Consider the following 25,645-nt stretch of genomic DNA (forward strand, 5'->3'; position numbering starts at 1 on the left):
AAATGGGACCAACAATCAGCTCGCTGGGACGACCAGATCACTCTCTCAGACGCAGCTCGAGCTTCCATTCCATGGTGGACCAAAAAGCAACATATGCAGGTGGGAGTTCTGTTCCATCAACCTCCCCCTGTACAAACACTGATCACGGATGCTTCCCTGCTAGGCTGGGGAGCGCACATGGGTCAGCTACAAGTGCAGGGTCTGTGGTCTCACAAAGAAAGTACCTACCACATCAACTTGCTAGAGTTGAGAGCAGTCCACCTAGCTCTCAAAGCGTTCCTTCCCTCGATTCAAGAAGCTTCAGTACTAGTACAAACGGACAACACAACCACCATGTACTACTTGAACAAGCAGGGGGGAACACGCTCCCAAACTCTGTCGTTGGAAGCACAACGGATCTGGCATTGGCTTCTGGCTCGCAAGTTGTCCGTCACAGCAGTCCACCTCCCAGGGGAGCAGAATGTGAGGGCGGATGCTCTAAGCCGTCATTTCGATGACAGGAATGACTGGGTCCTCCACGACGCAGTGGTAGAAGACATCTTTCAGTCCTGGGGTCGTCCCACCATAGACCTGTTCGCGGATGACCAAAACACCAAATGCCAATACTTCGCCTCAAGGTTCTACCCGCCAGGATCGAGAGGGAATGCTCTTTTGATCGACTGGTCAGGGGAATTTGTGTACGCCTTTCCACCCCTTCCGTTGATCCCGAAGGTGATGAGCAAGCTGACACACTCGTGCACAACGATGATCCTCATCGCCCCAGACTGGCCAAGACAATGGTGGTACACTGACCTGCTTCACATGTCAGTGACCCCCCACAAGAGGCTACCATGCAGGCCGGACCTGTTGTCCAAGATGAGCGGGAGAATTCACCATCCTAACCTTCCGTCACTGAGCTTGGCAGCATGGCTCCTGAGGTCATACAATACGGCCATCTAGGGTTGCCGCAGGACTGCATGTCCATCCTGAAAGAGGCAAGACGTCCTTCCACAAGACATTCTTATGCATGCAAATGGAAGCGATTCTATATGTGGTGCATACAGAATGGTCATAATCCTGTTCAAAGTCAGGAAGAAGCAGTTCTTCCTTATTTGTTGTATCTGGCTAAAGCAGGTTTAAAGTTTAATTCTATTAAGGTGCACTTGGCAGCTAGAACAGCTTACAGGCGGTCTCCTTCTCAGACCTCTTTTTTCCAGTTGCCAGCTGTCAAGGACTTCCTGCAAGGATTAAAGAAAATGTACCCTCCAGTGCGTCCTTCTCCTCCCTGGGAGTTGAACCTGGTGCTATCAAAGCTAATGGGTCCTCCTTTTGAACCCATTCATTAAGCTACTTTGCAGCATCTTTCCTGGAAAGCCGCTTTTTTGGTGGCGATCCCGTCAGCTCGCAGGTTGAGCGAGATTCAAGCTCTCTGCTCCTCTGAACCCTATACTGTGTTCCATTTGAATCGAGTGGTGCTAAGGACACATCCGTCTTTTCTCCCGAAAGTGGTGTCAGATTTTCATGTAAATCAAACCATTTCTCTGCCCACTTTCTTTCCCAATCCCTCTACTCCAGCTGAGAGGGCTCTGCATTCCTTAGACCTGAAAAGGGGTTTAAAATTCTATCTAGATAGGTCTAAGGTCATTCGTCACTATGATCAACTTTTTATTAATTATGGATCGATCAGATCAGGTCATGCGGCCTCGAAACGTTCTATTTCAAGATGGATCGTTTCGTGCATCAAACTTGCTTACCAGTTGGCTCAGAAAACCCTAGGTTTTCTCTCTCAAAGCGCATTCCACCAGAGGTAGAGCTGCGACTGCAGCTTTCCTCCATAATGTACCCATGTCTGAGATCTGTAAGGCGGCAACCTGGAGGTCCGTCCATACATTTACCAGACATTACTGTCTAGATTCTGACACGAGAGCAGATACCCAGGTAGGCCAGGCCTCCTTGCGGAATCTGTTTAACAGCTAAGTTTTGGGCTGTTATAATTGGTCTTTTTCGGTTGAGTCATGTACTTCTCATTTACCTGCAGGTGGTTGATGGGCTTGCTATTCTATTCAGTGCTTATGACTATTGATGAGGATCCCCTGGAAGAGAAGGACAAGTTACTTACCTGTAATCCTAGTTCTCTTCCAGGGTTATCCTCATCAAAGTCATAAGCAACCCACCCGCCTCCCCAGGTAAATGAGAGCTATACGTCTCTGGCTTGTGATTTAGCCCTGACTTCAGGGTTATGCAAAGAACAACTGACCTAACTGTCACCCCTGAGGCATGATGGGAAGCCTGGGGTCATGGCTGCCTTAAAGGCACGTTGCCAGTTTTAGCTGAAAATGCTTTCAGTTTCTGTGTTATCACTTTGCAATGCAGCCTATGGCTAACAATGTCTTTTATGGGCAATTTTCAGGATTTATGAGTGTTTTTACTCATTAAAACACAAAGTTCAAGAGCTATTTGACCTAATGTGTTTTTTGTTTCCTTACTAATTGCTGTGCATATAGAAGTGTTTACATTGTCTAGCCTTGGTTTTGGGGCTGCATTGACGTGAGAAAAATGATATATGTATGTACATCTATTTGGAGCGAGATATGTGTTTTTACATATATATTTTTATATTGTTTCCGGGGTCCCGCACGTGGGCGGGAATATTCAGTGCTTATGACTTTGATGAGGATACCCCTGGAATAGAACTAGGATTACAGGTAAGTAACTTATCCGGACTACTAACTTATTCATGCCGACACAAGGTAAGACGGCGCATCTACCCCATATACCCTGGTTACCTACAAGTCCCCAAGATTCTAAAAGACATCACTACTACAACACAACACTATTTCCAGGAAAACGTTTTGTCGGTCCAGTCCCCAACCACCCTCTGCAAGGCCTACAAAACAGTTATTCGCGGCCAAGCCATTGCATCCATAGCAGGTCATAAACGTGAAAAACAAAAGGAGTTAAACACTATACAATCAGAATTAAATGACTTCGGTGACAAACGCACATGAAACCCGACGTTGGAATCGGCCCAGTCCTTGCGTCTAAAGCAACAAGAACTCGGAGAATTTCTGAAAGAAACAACTAGGTCAAGCATGCAGGCTACACAACATAAAATATATGAAACTGGTGACAAGGCAGGAAAGCTTCTGGCCTGGCTCGACAAATGAGAGAGGGCAAAGAGATGGATAGTGCAAATACGAACACAAGAGGGGCTACTAGTAACTGATCCACAAGAAATAGTGCTTACCGTAGTCGACTACTTTCGACAGGTTTATACGTCACTATCAACCATGACGATTGAGGAAGCACTGACCTATATAAAAGATATTAATATGTCCAAACTCACACCAGAGGCGGCTCTCACACTTAAAGCTGACCTCCCGACCGAAGAATTGCAAGTAACTATTGGATCTCTACAATCAGGAAAGGCAGTGGGACCCAATGTTGTACCCATCGAACTTTACAAAAAGACATCTGGCATACTTGCCCCGCATTTACTGTAGATGTACCTTGAAAGTTTGGAGGCGGGGGAGCTTCCGCTAGACCAGCAGATGGCTACCATAGTAACGATCCCGAAACCCGGAAAGCCAACTGAAGACTGCACTTCATATTGCCCAATATCGTTAATTAATGCCGAAGCTAAAATCCTTGCAAAACTTATTGCAACAAGATTAACCCCGCACCTTATGACCCTAATACACCCGGATCAGTCTCAATTTATGCCAGGCAGAAGCACAGCTCTTAACCTGAGACGTCTACATGGGGTGATTGCTTGTATACCATATATCCGAGAGCCAGCGGTTATCCTCTTATTAGACGCTCAAATTGCATTCGATATGGTGGAGTGGCCCTTCCTCTTCGCGGTACTTCAGCATTTGGGCTTTGGCTCTAAATTTTGCGCATGGATACGCTTGCTGTACTCAAAACCTCTAGCATATGTAACGGCCAACAGTCCCATATCAGAGGACTTCCCACTAAAACGTGGAACACGCCAGGTGTGCCCATTGTCCCCGTTGCTGTTCGCCCTCGTACTGGAGCCACTGGCGGCGTGGATTAGATGGGAACCGATGATCCGAGGGCTCAGGTGGGCAGGAGTTTGGGAAGACCACATTTCTTTATATGCGGATGACGTGTTACTATACATGACATCCCCTAAACGGTCTATTTTGGTGCTCCTAAATATTTGCGAACTTTTTGGTCGGGCGTCTGGCTACACCATTAATTGGTCCAAGTCGATCATATTTGTACTTCACGGCCCGCCGCCACAACTCCCTAGAGATTGTCAATTGCAGATTACTGAAGGACCCTTTAAATACTTGGGTATCTATGTGACGTCTAGGCTGGACAAATAAAAAAGAAAAAAATCTGATGCCTCCCGTGGAGCGTTTGAAAAGGGACGTGACATATTGGCACACATTGCCATTGACATTGCTGGGAAAAGCAGCTCTTTTTGAAATGATGGCGCTACCAGGATTCTTATAAGCATTAGAAAATGCACCGTTTCTGGTACAGCCGAGTTATTTCAAAGCAATAGCAGCAGAGGTCTCCAGTTTGTTATGGGGAATAAACCGGCATGCATTGCACAGGACAAATTTGTCCGGGGCTGGTATGATAGCGGAATAGCTCTCCCGAACATACAATTAGGGCAGCACAGCTAAAAATAATCAATCAATGGTTACATGCCCCACAAACAGATCCATCGTTCCAAGCAGACAGACACGGGATGGGAGAGTAAGGAGTTATGTCCGCATTATATAACAAAAAATGATCTAGCTCACTAATTGGCCCAACAGCACATACAGTTGGCATACGGCACACAGCACACACTAGGTTGGGCTGGCAAGGAGTTATCGCCCAGCTTACTCCTCTCTGCAACACACAAAGGCTTGGGCGACTCAGAAATAGTAAAGGATTTCATAAATGGGACGCAATATGCATATCTACAGTGGGTGACTTATGAAACAAGGGTGAGATGATCACGTTTGAGCACCTGAAGGAAAAATACAAAATGGCGCCTTCTGTAATATTCAGAAACATACAGATTAAACATGCATTACAAGCGGTTATACCACCCGTCACGCGGTCCCAGAAGCTACTCCCCTAGAAGATAGGCTGTTGACCGATCATATGCAGAAAAGGCCACTTCCCTCACCTACCGAAAACTAGTTAACAACTTACCTGATCCAACGGCAGCACTTAGGCAAAAATGGTCCCGGGATCTAGGGGAACTCGAGGATACAGATTGGCAGGAGACACTGTCATCCCCATGCGAAGGAGCAATACCTTCAAGGTTGAGATTAGTGCAACTCAAGATACTACATCGCACGTACTACACCAGATTAACCCTCTGTAAAATAGGGACAGCCACACATCCGTTTTGATCTGAGGGGTTGTGGGGAGCAGGGTACATTCTATCACACCATATGGCAATGTCCGAAGATAGTAGCTTATTGGGTAAAGATTATGAGAACTATATAACAAACAGAGGAAGTATCATTAAAACCAGAACCCAAGAGGTGCTTATTAAACATATGGGAACCAAATTATCTTAATCCGCCGCAGGATTGGGCAACGCTGGGAATAATGCTCGCAAAGCGTAATATAGCCAGAAAGTGGGGTTCGGGAGAGTCGCCAACGCTCACTGACTGGTGCAAGGACATGGATGTTGCTATGGTGGCTGAGAAAGAGACGTACCTTAATCGGGGACGTCCCCAAAAATGGGGGAGAGTTTGGGGGGCATGGAATACATTCAAGGTTTACGTCGGTGAACTACCCAGGTCACCGAATGAGGAGATTTCCGATTGAGAGGGAGGAGGAAAGGTGCAGAAAATTTCACTGATCAGACAAATTGTATCTTGCATTACAAATAATGAAGATGTATATAATGTCAACGGAATGTATATCAACGAATAATAGTAAGCTTATGTGTCAAGTGATTCTGTTATGCCCTGAACTTAATAAAAAATAAAAAAAATAAAAAAATTGCTGATGGTCTGGGCATGGTATAGAGGAAATCTCCCTCTGCTGTCCCACACCCAATGTAGTCTGAGGAGGGTGTCCTTCCAAAGCGCCATAATTTTGAGGGAGCGATAGAAATTATGTGCAGAATCCGGAGTTAAATCACTCAGACTTGCATGGTGTTGGTAGTCCTCTAAGGACCATTCGGGCATCTAGCCACTCTGGCACTTTATTTGAAAGACCACCAAGATCCCTTTCCCATGCCACCTGTCGTATGTCTAATGCATCGGGTGAGCTATTCACAATGGTAAGTGGACATTTTAGGACCTCCTGGGCCAAAAGGCTTGAGGTCTGAAGACGATAACCACTCTTGCCAGTGCCTGGTAAGGCCACCCCTGTTCAGGAAGAGACCTCTGGGTAGCTGCATCTCTTTCCCATGGAGTAGAGACATATGACTACTTTAAGTTAGGTAAGCTTCATGCTTTCATGTAGGCAGTGTTGCTGCTTGAAATCTCCTGAGCCCGCTTGAGGACCAAAATCTTGATGGCCAAAGCAGATTATGATGTGGGAGATGGAGCTGCCATTTCAGAATAGATTTTTTTGTAGTTGCAATTACATAACTAGTGACACCCATGACGAAGCTCATGAGCGCTTTTACATTCACTGCTGGGGGTGTCTCAATCGACCGAGCCTCCTCAGCCTTTGCCAGCATAGTGTTGGTCTTCTCTGCTAATGGGAATCTGTGTCGGGTTGCTTCTCGCCCTTCCCACAAATCGATGCCTCTTTTATATAGAAGGCCATGGGATGGTGTACATTGCCCTCCTCCATCCCCATGGTCCTGCAGGAGCATCTGCAAAAGGATCTGAAGCTGGCAAGCAAGTGAAAATCATCACACTGGTAGTATTCAGAAAGATAACTGAGCTAAGAATGAAGGATAACATGAAGAAAAAGCCTTTGCTTACATCTGGTCGAGCTAAGACTGCCACTGCAACTCTAAATCCTGCTGCTCTTGACTGATGAGGCATATCTGACTGCCCACAATGTAGTCGAACTCCTATAAACGGCAGACATACAGGGCAGAGTTTAAAAGTGATCAAGTGCAGAGGAGATAAACTCCTGTTAGCCAATAGACCCGGAAGAGCTTTAAGCCTTGGATTGTGCCATTGTGAGGACCTCCGCCAAGATTTGGTGTGTCAGGGAAAGTTGCAGACTACTGGAGTATGTGGACACCTGTTGGGACCTCCAAATAAGATTGTTGCTGGTGGCTGATCTGCGGGTATGACCATTCAGTGGGGGAATGTGCTTTTGCTTCTTTCTGTGCTGCTTTTGTTTTAAGGAAGATTGGGTGAAAAGCAGGGGGAGGCAAACTCCTCCTTGCAATGAGGCTTACCAAGAGAGCTATTGAAGCAGAAGTCTTTGAAGGGTTTTTCACTCCTGTATGGTTGACACCCCTCTTGTGTTCCTTGACATCTAAGTTTAACTGAACACCTTTGCTTTTGCAAGGGATAACTTTGTCACTTGTGTAGAGCCAGTGAGAGTAACCACCATACAGGAATAGGAGAGCTGCTGGATAGTGCCTTACTATCTATCTGGCAGGAAGCTTATTCTGGGCTGTGTCTACTGGTCAAAACCACATGCTCTTCTCCCGACACTTCTTTGTGGAGATGAAATCCCGTGCTCTCCTGTGTGATTGATGCAGTCTCTGGATGCAAGTCTGGTGGTTCTGGAGGTACTGTGAATGAGTCCCAGCACTAAGGCCATCATTATGAGTGGCGTGGTAAAGGGGACGGATTTTCTCCAACCCCAGAGTTTTCGATCTCGAGAGTACTGGTAACTCCAGGGTTGGGAAAATCCAGGCCATTACAATTTGGTCCATGAAGATCCACTAGGAAATGAGGATTTACCGGGTAATTCAGATTACCAGCTCCATCTCAACTATGGACTTTTAATGGAGTGAAGTAGTAAGTGTAGGTATGCACCAGATGACTTCTTTCCCATCAAAAATACAGAGGATACAGGGTCAGCAGCTGCCGACAGTCATTATGCACAAGATAAAAAGCTGGCGCAATGCAAAAAAAGGTAGGGGACGGAGGTGAGCTTAGTGGTTTAGGTATGGAGCGACAGCAGCATAAGCATCTGAGAGATAAACCGGTTACGACATTTACTGAAAGTCAGAGAAGCAGGTTCAGATTTTTACTGCTACGAAAAAATGAACTGGCTGAATGTGATGTGATAGCTGGTGCCTGGTACCTGACGTCAAAGGCTCCATTTACAAAAACTTTTCTGGTTCATCTACCTGGCGGCATGCTAATCTACTCTCATTATGAGAGTGGGAAAGAGACCGGATGCAAGAGAGCATTGCACTTTTAACTAAAAGAGGAAATCCTACTTATTTTAGGTGGATCCTTGAGGGGATGGATGTTTGGGAACGGTTTGTCACATTGGCAAGAAAGATGTGCAGCTAGTGGGCTTGGCATGTGCTCCAAGCAATGAAACACCATTCCAAGTGATGGGACCCTTGAATAGGCATAGTAGAGGTATGCCGTGTTCTGGAAGTACTACTTTTTTTTAATTCTGTTTGTTCTACTATACCTGTATTGGGTTATACATTTCAAGTCCATATTCCTGTATTAGAGAATGTATATGCAGTATGTCTTATTGCTGTTTGTGGGATGCACTGTTGGAATCATTCTTACTTTGCCTTTCCATTTCTTTAAGTTTAATATTTTTAAGCCCAACTGTGGAGTTCCTTCAATTTTGGGACGTGCTTTGGATTGTGGGAATCACCGATTTCGTCCTCAAATTCAGCTTCATGGGCTTCAAGTGCCTGGTCCTGTTGGTGCCGTCCTTTGTGATGTCTTACAAGTCCAAGGTAAGAGCAGTGACCTGCACATCGCGTATGAAAGTATCAATAACTAATTTTTATACCGCCACCAGGAATCTGGTATGATTGAGCAGTGTTTTTAAATATGCAATTCTGTGTAAAGCATTATTGCACCTAGTAGATTTTTTAGGTTTTGGTAATATCCGGTCTGCCGAAGGCAGAACCGGAAGTCCGAGAATTATTGTTAGTAAGAGGGCTGCTTTATCCCTCCCTCTTTTTGGCTCTCCCTCAATTGGCTGGCTTCCTAAATGGAGGCCAGCCATTGGAGGAGAGAGCCGTCCCTCCGAATAGGCTCCGTCTTTTTCGGATTTGGGGGCGTAAGTTTTGCTGTTCTTTAGACAGTGACGTTGTCTGTCACTCAAAACAGTAAAACACGCCCCCAATCCGAAAATTTTCAGAGCTCCCGGTCGCCATTTTCCTGTTTTTTAAAGATGAGGTTGGTCGCCTGCTCCCGCTGTCCTCGTTCCCGCCCCCTCCCGCTGTTCGCTGCTCCGTGTTTGTTCAACAATGGCTGAAGCGCCTTTCGTTTTCCACGTCTCCCTTCATGTGAGTTTGTTTCACCTACAGTCCTCGCATTGCCGCCTTCATTTGCCCCGTGTTCGTGACTTTATTAAAGAGGGAGCCTACCCCTCATCAGCCCAGAATCACCGCCGCAGCCCGGGACAAACCGAACATCGCCGCCGGCCCGCGACCAGGAAGTCAGGCAGGCCGGGCGGGACAACCGGAAACCGAAAGTAGGAGGGCAGGAGCCTACCCCGCCTCCCAGAGACGAATCGCAGCTGCACGGGCACCGGGGCAGGCAGGAGCCTACTCTGCTCCCCGGTGCACTTGTCCAGGAGAAGAAGTGTCCAGACGCCAGCGCCGGTTCCCGCAGGGCTCTCCTGAGAAGGGGGAGAGCCCCGCCTAAGCGCCTGGTGAGCGGAGCAGAGATTGAAGAAGTCCGCCCGCACAAACCGAGTTCACCGCCGCCGACCCCTCCGGAGCCCCTGTGCTGCACACCGGTGAGTGGAGCTGACCGGGAGGAGGGGGAGTGAGGCCGAAGCCCCGTGGTAGTATGTTGAAGAGGGTGGGGACGCCGGGGCACATTGCCGGTGCCCGCCCCCCCCAGTGGTGCAGGCTTTCTTGTGTGGGCATTCCTGGGTAATCGAGTCCCCCGAGCGGGGCTCCCACATTGCGGCCGCATTCTTTCCGAGAGCCTGCGAGGCTCGGGCCATTGTAGGTGTTTTGTGTCCCCCGAAAGGGACCCCAACGACGCCCAGGCACATCCCTAGAGCAGCCCCAAAGGCAGCAGGCTGCTCCTACGTTGCGTGGGCAATTTGTTTAGAGCCCACGAGGCTCGTGGGGCATATTTGTGACGAGCCCTGAAGAGGCTCCCCAGTTGTCCGTGAGTCCCCCGAGCGGGACTCCCACCTACAGTCTCACCTACAGTCCTCTGATCCCGTGGTCAGAGGTTCGAATCCTGGTTGCTGAACTGGGTACAAGTCCAAATAAGTTGAGTAACAAACATCCTTTTTGTGTCAATAATATTGCCAAGAGATAGGGCGAGCATGCACTTCACAGATAGACGTCACTCCTGGCCTTCGCACCGTTTCACAGTTACACAGAGTCCATGCGAAGATGTTTCATGAACTCCTCCAGCGACTGGACTCCTGCTCCTCAGGGAATCTGTGAATACCACCTCACCTGCTTGTGCAAATGAAAACAAGGTATGTATGCCACGTAAAACTAGGTAAATTGTATTTCAGTAGGTTGGCTGGAAAGAATGAGGAGAGCACTGTCAAAGCTGGCGACGTTGGAGCTGGTGAACCCAGTTCGCAGCGGCTCAACAAACTTGTGAATACGCACCCAAAAAAAGTGACACAGAGCAATGTAACTGGTGCTCATGTAAGGCACTCCGAGATCTGAGGGTCGAGTTTGCGCTATGTGAAACTGCAAAAATGTTGATGTGTCTAATTTTTTGCCTGGATGTCCGCTTAGTCAGGGAAGCTTTGTGAAACGACCGGGACTCAAGTTTGTCATTTGACAGTGTGTGTGTGTATTGCAGCCTCTCTGCTTTTCCAGGTTTCTTGCAGCTCTGTGACTAGACGCACAGTTGGCATCTTGCGGACATCTGTTCTTTTGTCACCAGCCTGAGACAAACAACAGCAGGCGGGGTTAAAGGTTGACTTCCTGTACTCCAGAGCAAAACTATCATTAGCAGCTGCTTCCCAGCTACCTGCCAGAGTGATTTATGGTTTCTGGAGGAGGAGAAAGGGACTCAAGGAATCCTTGGAGTCCGAATACTTCTCTGCTACAGGTGCGTTAAAACGAGGAATCGCATAGGGCTGACGGTACTTCGTGCGCTCGAATTAAAGTGCACAGACTCTATTCATTGTACGACTTTGCATAGCAAAGCTTAATTGGAACAGATGTTTAAGAAATAATTTATTTTGGGTGCTTCACTTTCGCATTGCTGACCACAATTATATCTCTATACATTTCACTTGCTTTGCTTGTGCAATATCGTGTGCGCCTATATGTTTCATCATTATGACAGGCCCGAAGAGTTCTGCATATCTTTACCATTATCAGGTGCCTTTTTAGACCAGGAAGAGTCAATTCGCAGTGTTTAACGGTAAAGTGGCGCCTAACTGTCTGGCTTTGGGCGCCCTTTGTCCTGAGTGTCTCCTGCTGGGACGGTGCCTTTGTGACTTGCTCTCTCAAAACATCACTACCTCACTCTCTATCTCACTACCTCACTCTCTATTTCACTACCTCACAACTTCACTCTCTCTCTCTAACTCACTACCTCACTCTCCCTCTATCTCACTACCTCACTCTCTCTCTTTCTATCTCACTAACTCACTTTCACTCTCTTTCACTACCTCACTCTCTCTCTATCTCACTACCTCACAACCTCACTCTCTGTTTCTATCTCACTACCTCAAAACATCCCTCTCTACCTCACTCTTTCACTACCTCACTCTCTCGCTCTCACTACCTCACTCTCTATTTACCTCACTCTCTCACTACCTCACTCTCTATCTACCTCACTCTCTCACTACCTCACTCTCTCTCTATCTCACTACCTCACTCTCTCTCTGCTAATGCAATAGGTCTCGCATATGCAAGCAATTAAGCTATTGCCAATATAAAGGACAATGCCATTTATTTAGGGATACAAAAAAATTAAAAAATAATGAGCAATACCAATAGCTCTACCTATAATATTGCCGAGACCATTGCATTGTAAATGCTTGTTTTTAATTCACCTCAGATGTTCTGCTTCTACTGGTGAGCTGCAAGTTCCATAGTTTAGCACTGCAACACTGTCTTCAGAGCACAAGTGGGACTTGAAGACAAAAAGGTTTCCCAAGTAAATGAGAAAGGTCGCACTAGGTAGATGAATACTAATATGGGGAGGAGCGAATATAACAAAGTATTCAATGTTGCTGTGAACCAAATAGCATTAGCATGCCACGCAGCGCTTGCTCAGAATGGAGATGGGAAATGTCTTGGACCCTTGTTGGAGGTGAAAGAAACACAAGCCAAGTGCTAAGAGAAATAAATATTTCTTCACTTCTGGACTGATTAATTTGAACACATCCTAGGAATTTATACCCCCCAAAAACAATCTGAAAATCCAAATTTAAATTACAGTAAGCAGTCACTTCCACAGGTTTTGTTTTGATTGTCAACCGTTTGTCAGTTGTTGTTCATCAGTGTTCCAGAGGGTTGGACCTTTATACATAAAGGGTTTTTTTGTCAAGGAGGAACATCTAAATAGAGCATGTTTGGTGCTTTTTTCATTGCTGATTCCCAAGTTCTTTTTCACAGCAGGGACAGAATTTGTCCCCAGGTTTTTCCTGTTACCTTTTTATTAAAGACTTTGAAAACCATTGCCTTGTTTCTACTGCAATCCCCGTTTAAACAATAATCTTCCTGTGTTGGTGCTTATTTGTCCTTTGTAGGAGAGAGTAGGACGAAGAGCGGAATAGTTTTAACCTTATCCTTTAGGTGATATGGATGAGCTGATAGCACACCTACGAAGAAGACACTTAATACATATCTTAGCCCTAGGTTCAGCTGGGGGCATTGAAAGGACTATGATAGTGTTTTGGTCCTGTTGCTTTGATGATAAGAAGGTTAAACTGAGCCATGCCACTGTTTGCCCTAGTCCAGCTTGCTTGTGTGGCTTGACCTAAGCAATTGGTACCCAAGACAACCTTGGCAGGTCAAAAAGCTACAATAGTATATGTTTTGTTAATGTATGTATTTGTTGTTGTGGCACTTTTGCACACAATCAGCAAAACAGTATATTTGGTCTTGTTTGGAGGGGGATCATAGCAAGAGAGAGGAATTTTGCATATCGATGGCATTACAGACGTTGGCATGGAGATTACAAACTAGATAACAATAAGGTGAACAAAGAACTTTAAAAGGCCAAGCGAACTATCTGTCTCTAAATAGAGGGGATCAATAATAAAGGTGAATTGAAAAGAAGGGAGACTATGGCTCAGTACTAAGTGGTGAGACTCTCAGGAGCCCGAGATAAGTATTACTCACTAAACTAAGCAAACAAGAACTGACAAACTAAGGGCCTGATTTAGATCTCGGTGGACGGGTTACTCCGTCACAATGGTGACGGATATCCCATCTGTCAAAATATAAATCCCATAGGATATAATGGGTTTTATATTACGGTGGATGGGATATCAGTCACCGTTGTGAAGGAATAACCAGTCCGCCAAGATCTAAATGAAGCCCTAATTATTAGAGTTATAGCAATTAAAATAAAATTATTGTGATAATTCATAAGAAACTAATAGGGATTTCTGAATATAAACCAAAGCATTGTTCGATTTATAAGCAAAATGCAGCATCCAGATATAGTAAGCCTTCATAAGCAAGACCAAGAGCTGCTGTTGTATCTGCCCTTTAAGGCAGCATTCAGCCACACAGGCTACATAAGTGAACACTGACTCTTGCGGGTTAACCAAACACTGCAAAGGACTCTGGTGCTACTAGTAATGGGCCCAAGGAAAACCGCCAGAAACATAACTGAAAAAAACAGAAAACCTTGGTTGGGGGAGTGTGAAATCGGAAGGCTAAATTAGGCGTATAGACTGGAGGAACACACCTTTTGTTGAGCCAATTGAAAGTACTTGGAGCCTTGGGACAGGAGTGTTAACCTATTATTCTAGGTCTAATTTGGTGCTGTCTCAGTTTGACTTTGGAAATCCTTGAAAGTGTGGGACAGTGGCTGATAGTTTTCACTGCAGCAGTACGATTTATTCCCTGAGATTCGTTTTCAGAGTTATTGGTATTCAGCTTTGGGAAGGTTGAACATTGCACGATAAGGCTCGCTCTCTTCCAGCAGACCAGCCCAGTTTATTGTTGGAGCTGTAGAACAGCTATGTTTTGCATGACAAATGACTCTGCCTACCAATAAGGGCGTTAGGAGGAGCCACTTCTCTGACATCTTATTCCTGAATTACAACCCTTAGTGCTAAATCCTCCTCCTGCTTCCCCGGTTTTCACCTTGTCCACATTATCTGAAACAGACACATGTGATTCTCTTCAGGTTTAAAATTTACCATGTAGGAAGGGGTTCGCTGTTGACTCCCATAAAGTAGGACGCACTGATGAATGTTTAGCACTCCCATGTACAGTGATGCGTATACCCCGCTTCCGCCAGAGACATTAAACTTGTGCTGAAATCTCAAATTTCATCACAGCCTCTGGAATTATATTTCAATAAAACTGTCTTTCAGCTGAATATTTTAATTGTGCCTTGACTTAGTGCTTCTTAGTAAATTAGTCTACACATTTATAGAAAGCTTTACAGAATAAATTTATTCTAGGGGTTAGTCTGCACCCAGCTTCTGTGCTCATTTTTGGATAAGGGTGATGTGAAGGGAGATGGAATGTGCTCACTAGGATAAAAGATGCGTAGTTGGCTCTTTATAAAATATATGGTGTGACTCAATGGGAGGAGTAAATAGCAGAAACTGCAGTTTGGGACCTGTGTCAAAATGAGTCCTGCTAGGTATAAAGTATGAACCCTAGTGCAACCATTTCATAGTTCTGAGTCATGGCTGATCTACCAACAGTGTAGTGATGGATACATTGAGCTAAATAATGCCTTGATTGCCACTGATTAATTTTGTGAATCAAACATAAAGTATATTTTCAGGCACAATGTCTATTTTGGTAACCATTGAAATTCTGAGCTCCTATTTCTGCTGTGATCACATGTTCTGAATCCTCTTGTGGGTCTTACATCGGCATTCTTGAGAATGTCAGTATATTTATTTGGATGTTCCAGCTGGAGCTTCTTGAAGTAGTCTACAGGTGAATGTATAATCTATAAGGAATGAGTATCATGCAAGAGAAACCAATTGCTTAATCTGGAGGAACATAGTCCTTTCATCACCTTTGAACTCTAGGCACTTACATGGTTAACATGGCAGAAGGTTGATCACTTCATTTGCTTCTATAGCAGCATATCTGAGCCATTCACAATGGTGTGATCAGACCTCGCCCCCTTAGCTGGACAAGAATGTTACTTCACTGTTTCTTAAGAACCAGGCAATGGTCTGTAATTTCCAACCTAAACAAATATGGATTTGTGTGGCTTGAAAATAGGAAACCACATATTAACTACAGAAAAGCAAAGTATTAATTTAATATTTGTGATTAATTCATTTGTGGCTGGTACCTTTTACTACCTAGTGTAATGTTTAAAAAACAGAAATGTCAGTAGTGCCTGGTTGGGGAGTAACCACCCGCCAGTTACGTGTATTATAAGTCCAATAGTCAATGACATAAGGTATAAAGTTTACCAAAGTCTGGAAGATTCAAAACTGGGTTCACGTTGTTGATCATTGGAAAGCATAAGTATGCTGTGAGGGCTCTGGGTTCAGGTGATATGTCTGACTACAAGACTAGAATAGAAGTTGCTGAAGTCATGACTGAGGAGAGTCATGAGTCCTATTTGTTAGTTTGACTCTGAGTGCAGACTCCACAGAAGGCAAATCAAGAATCTCTGAGATGGAAAAATATAGAGGGCATGGAGCAGCAGAGTCTTCAGTAAAGAATATAAAGGGTGAAAATTATCAGTGAAGGCGGCCTGGTGCCTAATGGCTGAGGTTATACTAAAAGAGAATTCCAAGTAGATTCAGAAAATATGTCTGACTGATTTGCTGGTCCTGTGGAACATAAGGAAGTGTGAATAACAAGCCTTCAGTGGGAAACCTATCTGGGGCAGTTGCATATACTTAATTTGCTGTGGTAACACTGACTTTGGGGTTTGGGAACAGCCCCTGAAAAATATCAATGAGACTGTGGAAATTATACTGCAGTTAAGAGAAGTAGGGCTCCTGGCCATGTTGCTATTACAGATGTTCTATAAGAAAGCTTGATAATTTGGGCATACTTTTTTGGTTTTGTAATAAAATAAGTTATACTGCGAAGTCGCAGCATGTTGGAGGGGTTCACTGGTAATACCAGTGTTTAAGACTCTGTGGCTAATTGCTTAATTGTCCTCATTGACGTTTTTTGAAATATTTTTGGTCGTCTTTTAATAAGTGAACTTGTAGAGTGGGTCTATGGTAGTGGTTTAACTGCTAAAGAAAAAGCTGGATTTGGCCCACATAGGCTAAATGTAATCCACCTAAACTCAATGGCGTGCATATACTGACTATCTTGCCATATTTGTCTATACACCTATTGCGGTGCACAGTCAGTTTGTTGGAGGCTTCGGAAAATGATTCTAAAGCAAGTAGATCATATATTAATACTACCATGACATATGTTTGGCAAACATGCCAACAAATACGACCAATTGTTTGGAACTTTATGCCCTAAAACAGGAAGTCGTTGGCAATGTTTAAACATCGGAGTGGTTTTTAACCATAAATCAACAACGACCAACCATTTCCAATAAACATATTTAATAATTCTTCCCAAGGGTATTGTCGGCTCTTACAAGTCTGGCAGTTTATCCGTTCATAAGGTGATTATAAAATGAGTCTTCTATTTAGGACCTATTTGCCTATAGTTGTTTCTTTTGCTATTTGCGGTCTCGCAGGTCTTGTTTTAGAGCACCCCAGACTTTCAAAGTTTCGAAGGGCATGGACTGCTTATGGCAGTAAGTGAACCTGCAGTAGTAGGAATAGAGACAGATGCCTCGCGTTGGGGGTTGTATTCTCTTGTTTTATTAAATAATGTGCAACACAGTCTATCCTCATTAACTAGACATGATAATCACTTGGTTACTGATCATTGTTTAATGGATCGAAAAAAGATTAAAACGATGAAGCAGGTATTTGACAGGTGTTAAACAATTTACTGAGAATAAAACATCTTTGGCCCAGTTTCTCAATACTGAGGGGACCTTGCTTGATAAAAGTGAAAAGCCCAAACCATAGTCGTAAGCCTTTCTCCTTTTGGATGGTGGTGCAAACTGACTATCACAATTGGTATGGGACTAATTTGTCAAGATGTAAATTGTCAGCTGTGCAGACCAAATGAATTAACACAGAATGTGCATGTATCCCCACTGTATAAGATAATGTGGATGTAATATTTAAAACCCCAGCTTATGAAAGCTAGTCAATTCAAATTCAAGTCTTTATTTCGATTCTAAGTAACTCATAAAAGACGTCACCATAAAAAATGCATAACAATGTTAAAAGGAACCATATTTAAAATCAAGAAGCAATATTAAAACCAGAATAAAACCAATTAAAACCAATTAAAACAGAAGACATGGTTTAGAAAAGGAAGGAAGTTCATGTACATAACAGCAGCTTTCCTACAGAAGGGATAGAGCGGGTTTTAGATGCGTGAGCTATTGGGAAAGTTTCACTGTGTTGGCTCTGATCACCCAGGCCCATCCCAGATACTTTGCCACGGCTACCACTATGGCTTGTTCCCTATCTGTCCTAAGAACCCTCAAGGCTGCCATGGCTACCCTGAACCCCAGGATTTTACAGATGGGGCTCAACCACTTAAGTCTTGGGTTCCTATAGGACAGGCATACAAAGAAGAAGTGAGCGGTTGTTTTCAACACTTCGGGGCAAAACAGGCAATCGCCTCCACATCTACGTTCTTAACTAGCCATAAAAGACCCCAGCGGTAGGGAACCCACCCTGAACTGGTGGTATAGTTTTCTTTCCAGGGTGTTTGTAATTAAGTCCCAGTACGGCTCAAGAGTCGGGGTCATTTTAAGCTCTAGGAATCGTGATGTTAGAGTGTTATTTCTCTGGGACAGCCTCTGCTGCTCTATGTAATTCCAATAGGCTTCTTTTAGAGACTTCTTCGACTGGAAAACTGCGGAAGAGGGGGATTCCCATAGGGACCTCATGCCCATGGCTACTAGGGATAGTTTAAGCTCTTTGAACCACGGAATCTGATGAGAAGTGGTCATGGACTTAACTTCACTCAGGGCCAGTGCATAATGTGTCAACTCTGGGGCCGTCCAGAGTTGGCGCCAGTAGGCTATAGGGCAAAATCGAGCCTGGTCCCTAATATTCCTGCTGCCTGTGTCGAGGTACAAGGGGGTCAGAGGTGTAGATTTGGGGAGCCCCAGGAGTGCTTGGAGAAAGTTGTTGTGAGCCACAGCTAAGGGTGATAAGTCAGTGAAGCCCCATAGTTCTGCCCCAAAGGGGATTGAAGCACCCACCCTGTTATTGTAAATTTGTAATGCGGGTGCAATAGGCTTGGATTTAGATTGCTTGTGCTCTAAGCAAGACACCCGCCAATTGTGAGTGCTTCAAATTCATAATGTCGATATGGGGTTTCCAAGAAAGGTTCTTCCCTATTGTTAAACCAAGATATGAAAATGTACTGATTTGCTCTAGGGGGACTTGATCCAGACTAACCCTCCCCCTAACGGCTTAGCTCTTGTTAAAGACCATGAATTTGGTTTTAGATACGTTAATAACCAGATCCTGGTTTCGACAAAAAGCCTCAAAACAATTTAGGGCGTCTTGCAGTCCCCTTTGAGTTCTCGACAACAACAGAGTGTCATCTGCAAACATCAAGAGGGGGATGTGCAGCCCCGCAATTCTTGGCGCATCTGTGGGTTGCTTATCAAAATACTGAGTTACTATGTTGATAAACAGAGAGAATAGAGTGGGGGCCAGGACACACCCCCTGCCTGACTCCTGTTCCAACCTTGAACTTACTCGTCACATTGCCCTGATTCCCCCATCGTACCTGGGCGTAGTTGGCATGGTGGAGCCTAACAATGATGTTCAATAATGCTGGTGAGAGTCAAAGTAAACGAAGAGCCTGCCACAGTTTGGCCCGGGGGACCAACTCAAAGGCTGTTTTTAGGTCGATGAAGGCAGCAAAGCGCGACCCTCCTCCCAGGGTTACAACCTTACAATGGATAGCCGCAAACCTGATGGCCTGGTCGACTGTACCAGTGTGGGAGCGAAAACCGGCCTGCAGGGGTGTCGGGATGGTGTTGTCCTCAATCCAAGATTGAAGTCTGCCCAGGACCAGTCTTGCCACCACTTTCTGGATACTGTCGATCAGGCTAATGGGCCTATAGTTATTGGGGAGGGAGCGATCCCCTTTTTTGAATATTGGGATTATCTCCACTCCCGCCCATGTTTTTTCGGAGGGGGGGAGGGGGCTCCACTAGACACCGCATTGGCCAAAAGCAAAATGTAAGAAGCCCAAGTATCAGGATCGAAGTAAAAAGGTCTGTCGGGACACAGTCTGGACCCGGAGCTTTCCTACGGGGGATGCGTTTCAAGACATTTAGAACTTCAGTTTTTGTGAATGAAACACTAGGCTCTACAGTCAGTTCTGTTAGAACAGTAGAATCACTAGGGGGGCCTCTAAATTGGGTTAAGAAGTAGGAGACCCACACCTCTGGGGGAACATTATTCTAATGGGCAGCGGGAATGTTGCCCGTGTCCCATTTTAGAGTATGCCAGAATTTCGTCTTGTCCCTGGCTTTACTTGCTTCCAGAAGGTCCAGCCAGTATTGGTCCTCCCAAGCAGCACGAGCTAGCTGTTGGTGCTCTCTATTTAGGCGTCGGGCCAGTCTGATGGCTGGTCCGTCGCGTGACTTAATGCCTCTGGCCAGGGTCTTGTAGGCCGTCCTATAGGTGCCGTTGTACCAGGAAGTTCTTCGGGGTTGGGATCCCTTGCTCTGTGTTCGAAATTTTGTGAAATATGATTTTAAATCCCTAAATAAAGTTGTGTAGCCCTGTGATCACACAATTAATGTGGTCTAGGGAATCACAGGCATGGATAGAGGACAGAGCATCACCAACCAGTGATTTCAATAGGTTACTGGTCTCTTCGTTGTTATTAATGTACTGCCATCGAACACTTCTCATGTTGTTAGAGAGAACGAGTTCCCCTGTACTAGTTTAAGTGAGGCAGTGGGAGGTTGTGGTCGTGAGCTGGAGATGGAGCTTCAGGACTAAGGGGTTGTGGTCACTTTCGCATCTTGTAAGGACCTCCATGTCTATCAGAGTGGGCCAAAGGGGCATACTTAGAATGATGTAATCAATACGACTGCTTCTAGGGCCTGACCTAAAAGTATTTCTAGCTATCCTGTCTGAAGTAGCCCTCCCGTTTACGGCCCTGAGACTTTTAGTTTTAGCTAAGCAAAGACCCTTGAGGTGTAAAGCTGCATCCGTCCATTTCTTAATTGGCGGAATTGAAAGCTGGGGGATATCCCACTTAGAGTCCTCCTCCCAACCTAAATCGGCATCATCACTGTCTAGAGGCTCGAAAGTGCAATTGAAGTCTCCTGCTATGATGACATTGCTGAAAGCTAGTCTATACACCGTTTCATCTGCTTTCAAAGATTTACTGTCACGATTATCCTATTTTTCAATGCCAATAAAAAAGTTATTTTGGTTGTAATCCTTGGAATTTCTTTCTAACTATATTGTTTTCATGTAGCTCTGCCATTAGTAAGTATATGCAAGTTGTTTTATTTTATAATTTACAAATGGACAATGTTATGTGTTTGGCAGAAACGTCTAAACAACAACATTCGTAATTCCTGTTTCTTTTGATTGGGAACAGCATTGTCGTAACAAAAATAATGCGGGTGCTTTGAACTACTCTGTATGGTCCATAAAACAATCTCCTCTCCTGGCCCCCTACGTCCTCCGCTCAGAATCAACATCTGCCGCTCTTTGTGTGCCAGAGTTTCTAGACAATCTTCAGTAAGATTTATAGGAAACCAGAACTCTTGCTTTGCGTCGCTGGATTGTTGCTCTAACACAGGAATACCATTAGTTGAGGAAACTTCCTCAAATGCATTTATTCATCCAGGTCAGTTGAATCTAACTACTAGCTTGGGGATGTCACCCTCGACAACAGTTGATTTCCCAAAACATAGCTGCTCTGGTTTATCCCTTATGCACAGAATGTCTTGTCTGGGCTGCACAATCGGCCTGTGGTCCGAAATCCTAACAACTTCTCGAAGGCACCTGTGGACACCTGACCTGGAGAGTGCAGGAAAGTTCAAAATTTGAGCTTAAGCGGTCAGGTTTTTAGTGTCTGATCTCAAGCGTGCTTGTTGCAGATGCCTCAAGTCTGTAATAGGCTTCACCCCTTGATACGGAATTCAGCTCACCCCACAACCTGCTATCTTTTTTACGTAAGTGCTCCTAACCTGCCTACAAAAGCCCTTGTAGCACTTCATATTTCTTAGCACATAATACTGTCCCCTTCAGATGTTGTCTGGTTATCACCTTGCCTATAATATGGGAAGAAATGACTTCACAGTAGAACCTATGAGGTCACAGTGTCAAAGGTATCCTAGTTCTTGGAAAAAACATATTCACCAGACCTGTAGTGGCAGTAACAATGATGCTGAGTTTGCAGCAGTATTTAAAAGAAAGCTAAGCACTATGTTAGAGACAGACATTTTATGGATGTTTTTCATATTTTTCCCTCTCCAATTTGTTTTTATATACATTTATTACAAGATTGGGTTACATTTTCAGCAAGATAATGTGTTCAAAGAGATTCTTCAAGTCCCCCACTGCAGCCAGCTGGTTTTCACCTTTAACTGTTCTCAGGTAGGAACCATAGAAGTAGGTTTGCATGTGTGGTGAGGTGTAATCACCTCTGTGGGGAATAATTTGATTGCAGACCTGATGCCAGTAGTGTATTCTAAAATGTGGTACTCTGTGGTGCCTTACACTAGTAAGACCTTGATAGATGTTATAGTAATACACATCCTTCAATTTGCTTGCGCATGATGACTATTAGGCATACTGGTCTATCCATTTCCCTGCTGACTTAAAATGACAGATGTTAAAGGTCTTCAGCTGGTAGCCAAGGTTCCTGATAAAGAGGGAAACTTCATCTGTATCTTCCATGCAGAACGTGTGTTTTGATCAATCATGTATGACTGCTCAAATCAAATCAAATCAAACTTTATTGTTTTAAGTTAATAAAAACCATCACAAAACTACATAAAAGCACATAAAATATTGATGTAATGTAGTGCATAATTACTAATGATTTCATAAAGTTATAGACACAACATGGTCCGACACGTCCTAATTGGTTACTTGAACCGTCGGGCATCATGTTAAGTATTTCGTAATAATATTGTATAGTAACATAGCCGATGGTGAAGAAAAAAGTGATGACACTATCATATTGTGACTCCCGTAAAATCAATAACCATCATATCGAGCGCAGACTACTTTGTGAAATAGTGGTCCCATCGGTGTCCGACCTGCCTATTTTTTTTTAATGTAATGTTGGACCATGTACCTTCCTATTTATAAAGTGCTGTAGGATTGTTGACATCTAGACCACTACGAGGTATAAGCGTCTGTAAAGTGGCACAGTGCTTGTGAACTGCCATCTATGCTTGTTAGCAGGTTGAATTCAGGCACCCCGGGTATTACCATTTATTTCCAGTAATAAAATGCTTAATTTAAAATATAAAATAAAATATGAGCGTTCTTTAATTGTGGATTTATGCAAACCAGGTAGATGATGTGTTCCTTTACGACGCCGCATAACCTACATGACTTTGGGCCGTTATGTGTCGTTGATGGCTGGTCGGTCAAGAATGGCAGAACACAAAATGTTATGCCCATCAGCTTTCTTTTTAGGTACATAGAGTATGTTGTGGTTAGATATGCTGCTGGCTTTGGGTTGTTGTAATATTGTAATACCATGTAGACATGTGTGCGGCTAGTTATTGTATGTTTGTCATTTATGAGTGAATGTATTTTTGTAGCTTTGTTTATTACATGGAAAAAGGCAAGGTGAGGTATGTTCAAGTTCTATAGGTCCATTGTGTTTGTTTCTTCCAGTGATGACTATAAGTATTTACGAGCCAACCACAGCACCGAGACCGACCTGATCGCTGCCACCGATGACATCCGAGCCCTGATGGACAACGGAGAAACAGCAGCCCTCATCCTCCTAGACCTCTCCGCGGCATTCGACACTGTCTGCCACCGCACCCTAGTGCAGCGCCTCAGCAACGTCGGAATTCAGGAGAAGGCACTGGAATGGATCGTCACCTTCCTCGACGGAAGAACACAGAGAGTCCGCCTACCACCGTACAAGTCAGAGGCCACCGAGGTCATCTGCGGCGTCCCTCAAGGATCCTCGCTGAGCCCCACCCTCTTCAACGTCTACATGAGCCCCCTCGCGCCCATCGCACGCCAACACAACCTGAACATCATCTCCTACGCCGATGACACCCAGCTGATCCTCTCACTGACCAACGACCCCGCCGCTTTCAGAGCCAACCTTCACGAAGGGATGAAAGATGTAGCCGAATGGATGACGACCAGCCGCCTGAAACTGAACTCAGACAAGACGGAAGTCCTCATCCTGGGCTCCTCGCCCTCCGCCTGGGACGACTCCTGGTGGCCCCCCGCCCTGGGCACCGCACCCACACCGACAGACCACGCACGCAACCTGGGCTTCATCCTGGACTCCTCCCTCTCCATGACCAGACAAGTCAACGCCGTCTCCTCGTCATGCTTCAACATCCTGCGCATGCTACAAAAGATCTTCCGGTGGATCCCCACCGAGACCAGGAAGACGGTCACCCAGGCCCTCGTTACCAGCCGACTGTCTGCCATAGGGCATTAATTAGTGAACTTCTTTGGTTTGACTGTATTTTGTACCATGGTTTAATGGTGGAGTAGCTTCTCCCTATCGGTTGTTGCATGAGTCCGAATTTCCAGTGGACGTGAGCGGGTGAGGCATTCTGCGGGAGACCAAATACTCACTTACACATGTTTCGGTCGCAATTTAACCAGGATCAAGGTATCTTTACCGTGCGTAACAGTTGAGAATAGTTTAGCCACAATAACTGCCTATAGTGGCTTGAAAGAGGAACCGTCCAGCTTCTTGGGAGAGCTCAAAAAGTATAGGTCTGTGCATTTCTTTTCTTCACAACATACTGCTTATGCATTTGGAAGTTTAATTTCTTGTCTATATACAGTCCCAGATATTTATAGCTGCTGACTTCCTCTAGGGTCTCGTCTCCCAGCTTAATAATAAGTGGAAGGCCAGGTCGATTCCAGATAGACTTTACTTTTGTTTTAGTCGTGTTTATTTCTAATTTGTTGACCGTGGTGTATTCTATCTTCCACACATTTCCGTTCAAACATGTTTGATGGTTTAGATAGAAATATGACTGTGTACAGTATACAGAAGGACACATATGGAGACTTAAAGGAGAGAGCGAATATTCACAAAATAAGAGGTTTTAGAGGGCATTTGGTATATTAAACTGAACATAATGGTTTCATTCTTGTTCTCCACCAATGGCTCTTTCTAAGAGTCACAAGCTTGAAGTGTACATATCGTCCAGAAAAATATCTCCAACAGTAGTAACGGGTATACTCTGAAAGCAGTACTATTGGTAGCCCATCCACCTATTATGGACTCTGGGTGAAGCACCCCATACGGTCAATAAGTAGTGTACCGATGCAGAGTAGCAGGCCAAGGAATACACCAAGAAAGAACAGACATAAACAGGGTAACGCACAGGAAACGGATAGAGAAGGATTTTGCCATCCTAATGTGAACAAACAGGGGACAGAACCAGCAATAGACAAACACACTGGGTTACCACTATAGTTGGACACAGGTTAGACTCATAACTTCCCACAGCATCAGGGCATGTCGTGCTCTGTGCAGATTACTGTTACAGAAAGTCACTCTGCAAACGCCATAGGAAGGAGACTGAAGAGGTGATTCTATATCTAGACCCGGGAGAACAAACAAAGAGTATACACTCTGAGTCCTTATGGTTCCAGCAGGAAACTGTGTTGATTCCTAAGAAAATAGAAATGTCACACTGTTAAAGTAAAGGCACTTAAAACTACATGTTATACAAGACAACATATGGGGCAGGAAATGCTTCCTTGAAACCCGGAGCCAACTCTGCACAAACGGAATACACTTACACCAGTTAGACAAAATAGCGCACATACCAAACACGAGCCCAAGAGGAGTACACAGAGCAGGCGCTAGAAAGGATCCTAAGAGCTGTAGCAAATAGTCAGGAGCAGGGCATTCAGGATGAAACTGGAGCACAGCCAAGTCAAGTACAAGGATTCTAGGAACTTTATTAAACAAGAGACTGGAACTTCAAGGGAACTTCAGACAGCAAAAGGAACACAGAGAACTGGCACAGAGGAATAGTAGCTAGGAGACTGGGGGAAATACAAGCGCTATGACAAACAGAAGGAATGAGAAAAGGGAAATAATAGCAGGAACAGAAGGAACACACAATGAACAATTGGAAGAGAAGCAGCCCTAGTGCTGCCCTGACTGAGACAAAAGTAAGAAAGCTAAATGCAAGCAAGG

At 44.7% G+C, this 25,645-nt stretch overlaps 1 protein-coding gene across 1 annotated transcript in view; it reads left to right on the top strand.

The window, feature by feature from the left end:
• The window catches only part of RNFT1 (ring finger protein, transmembrane 1), a 203,749-nt gene that overhangs the window by 84,551 nt on the left and 93,553 nt on the right, over positions 1-25,645 (top strand). Inside the window, exon 5 of the mRNA XM_078679824.1 lies at positions 8,656-8,809. Within this exon, the coding sequence (XP_078535950.1) occupies positions 8,656-8,809 (154 nt within the window). The remainder of the gene's footprint in view (positions 1-8,655; positions 8,810-25,645) is intronic.

This window comes from Lissotriton helveticus, chromosome 3_1 (assembly GCF_964261635.1).
Source record: "Lissotriton helveticus chromosome 3_1, aLisHel1.1, whole genome shotgun sequence".
NCBI classification, from domain to species: domain Eukaryota; kingdom Metazoa; phylum Chordata; class Amphibia; order Caudata; family Salamandridae; genus Lissotriton; species Lissotriton helveticus.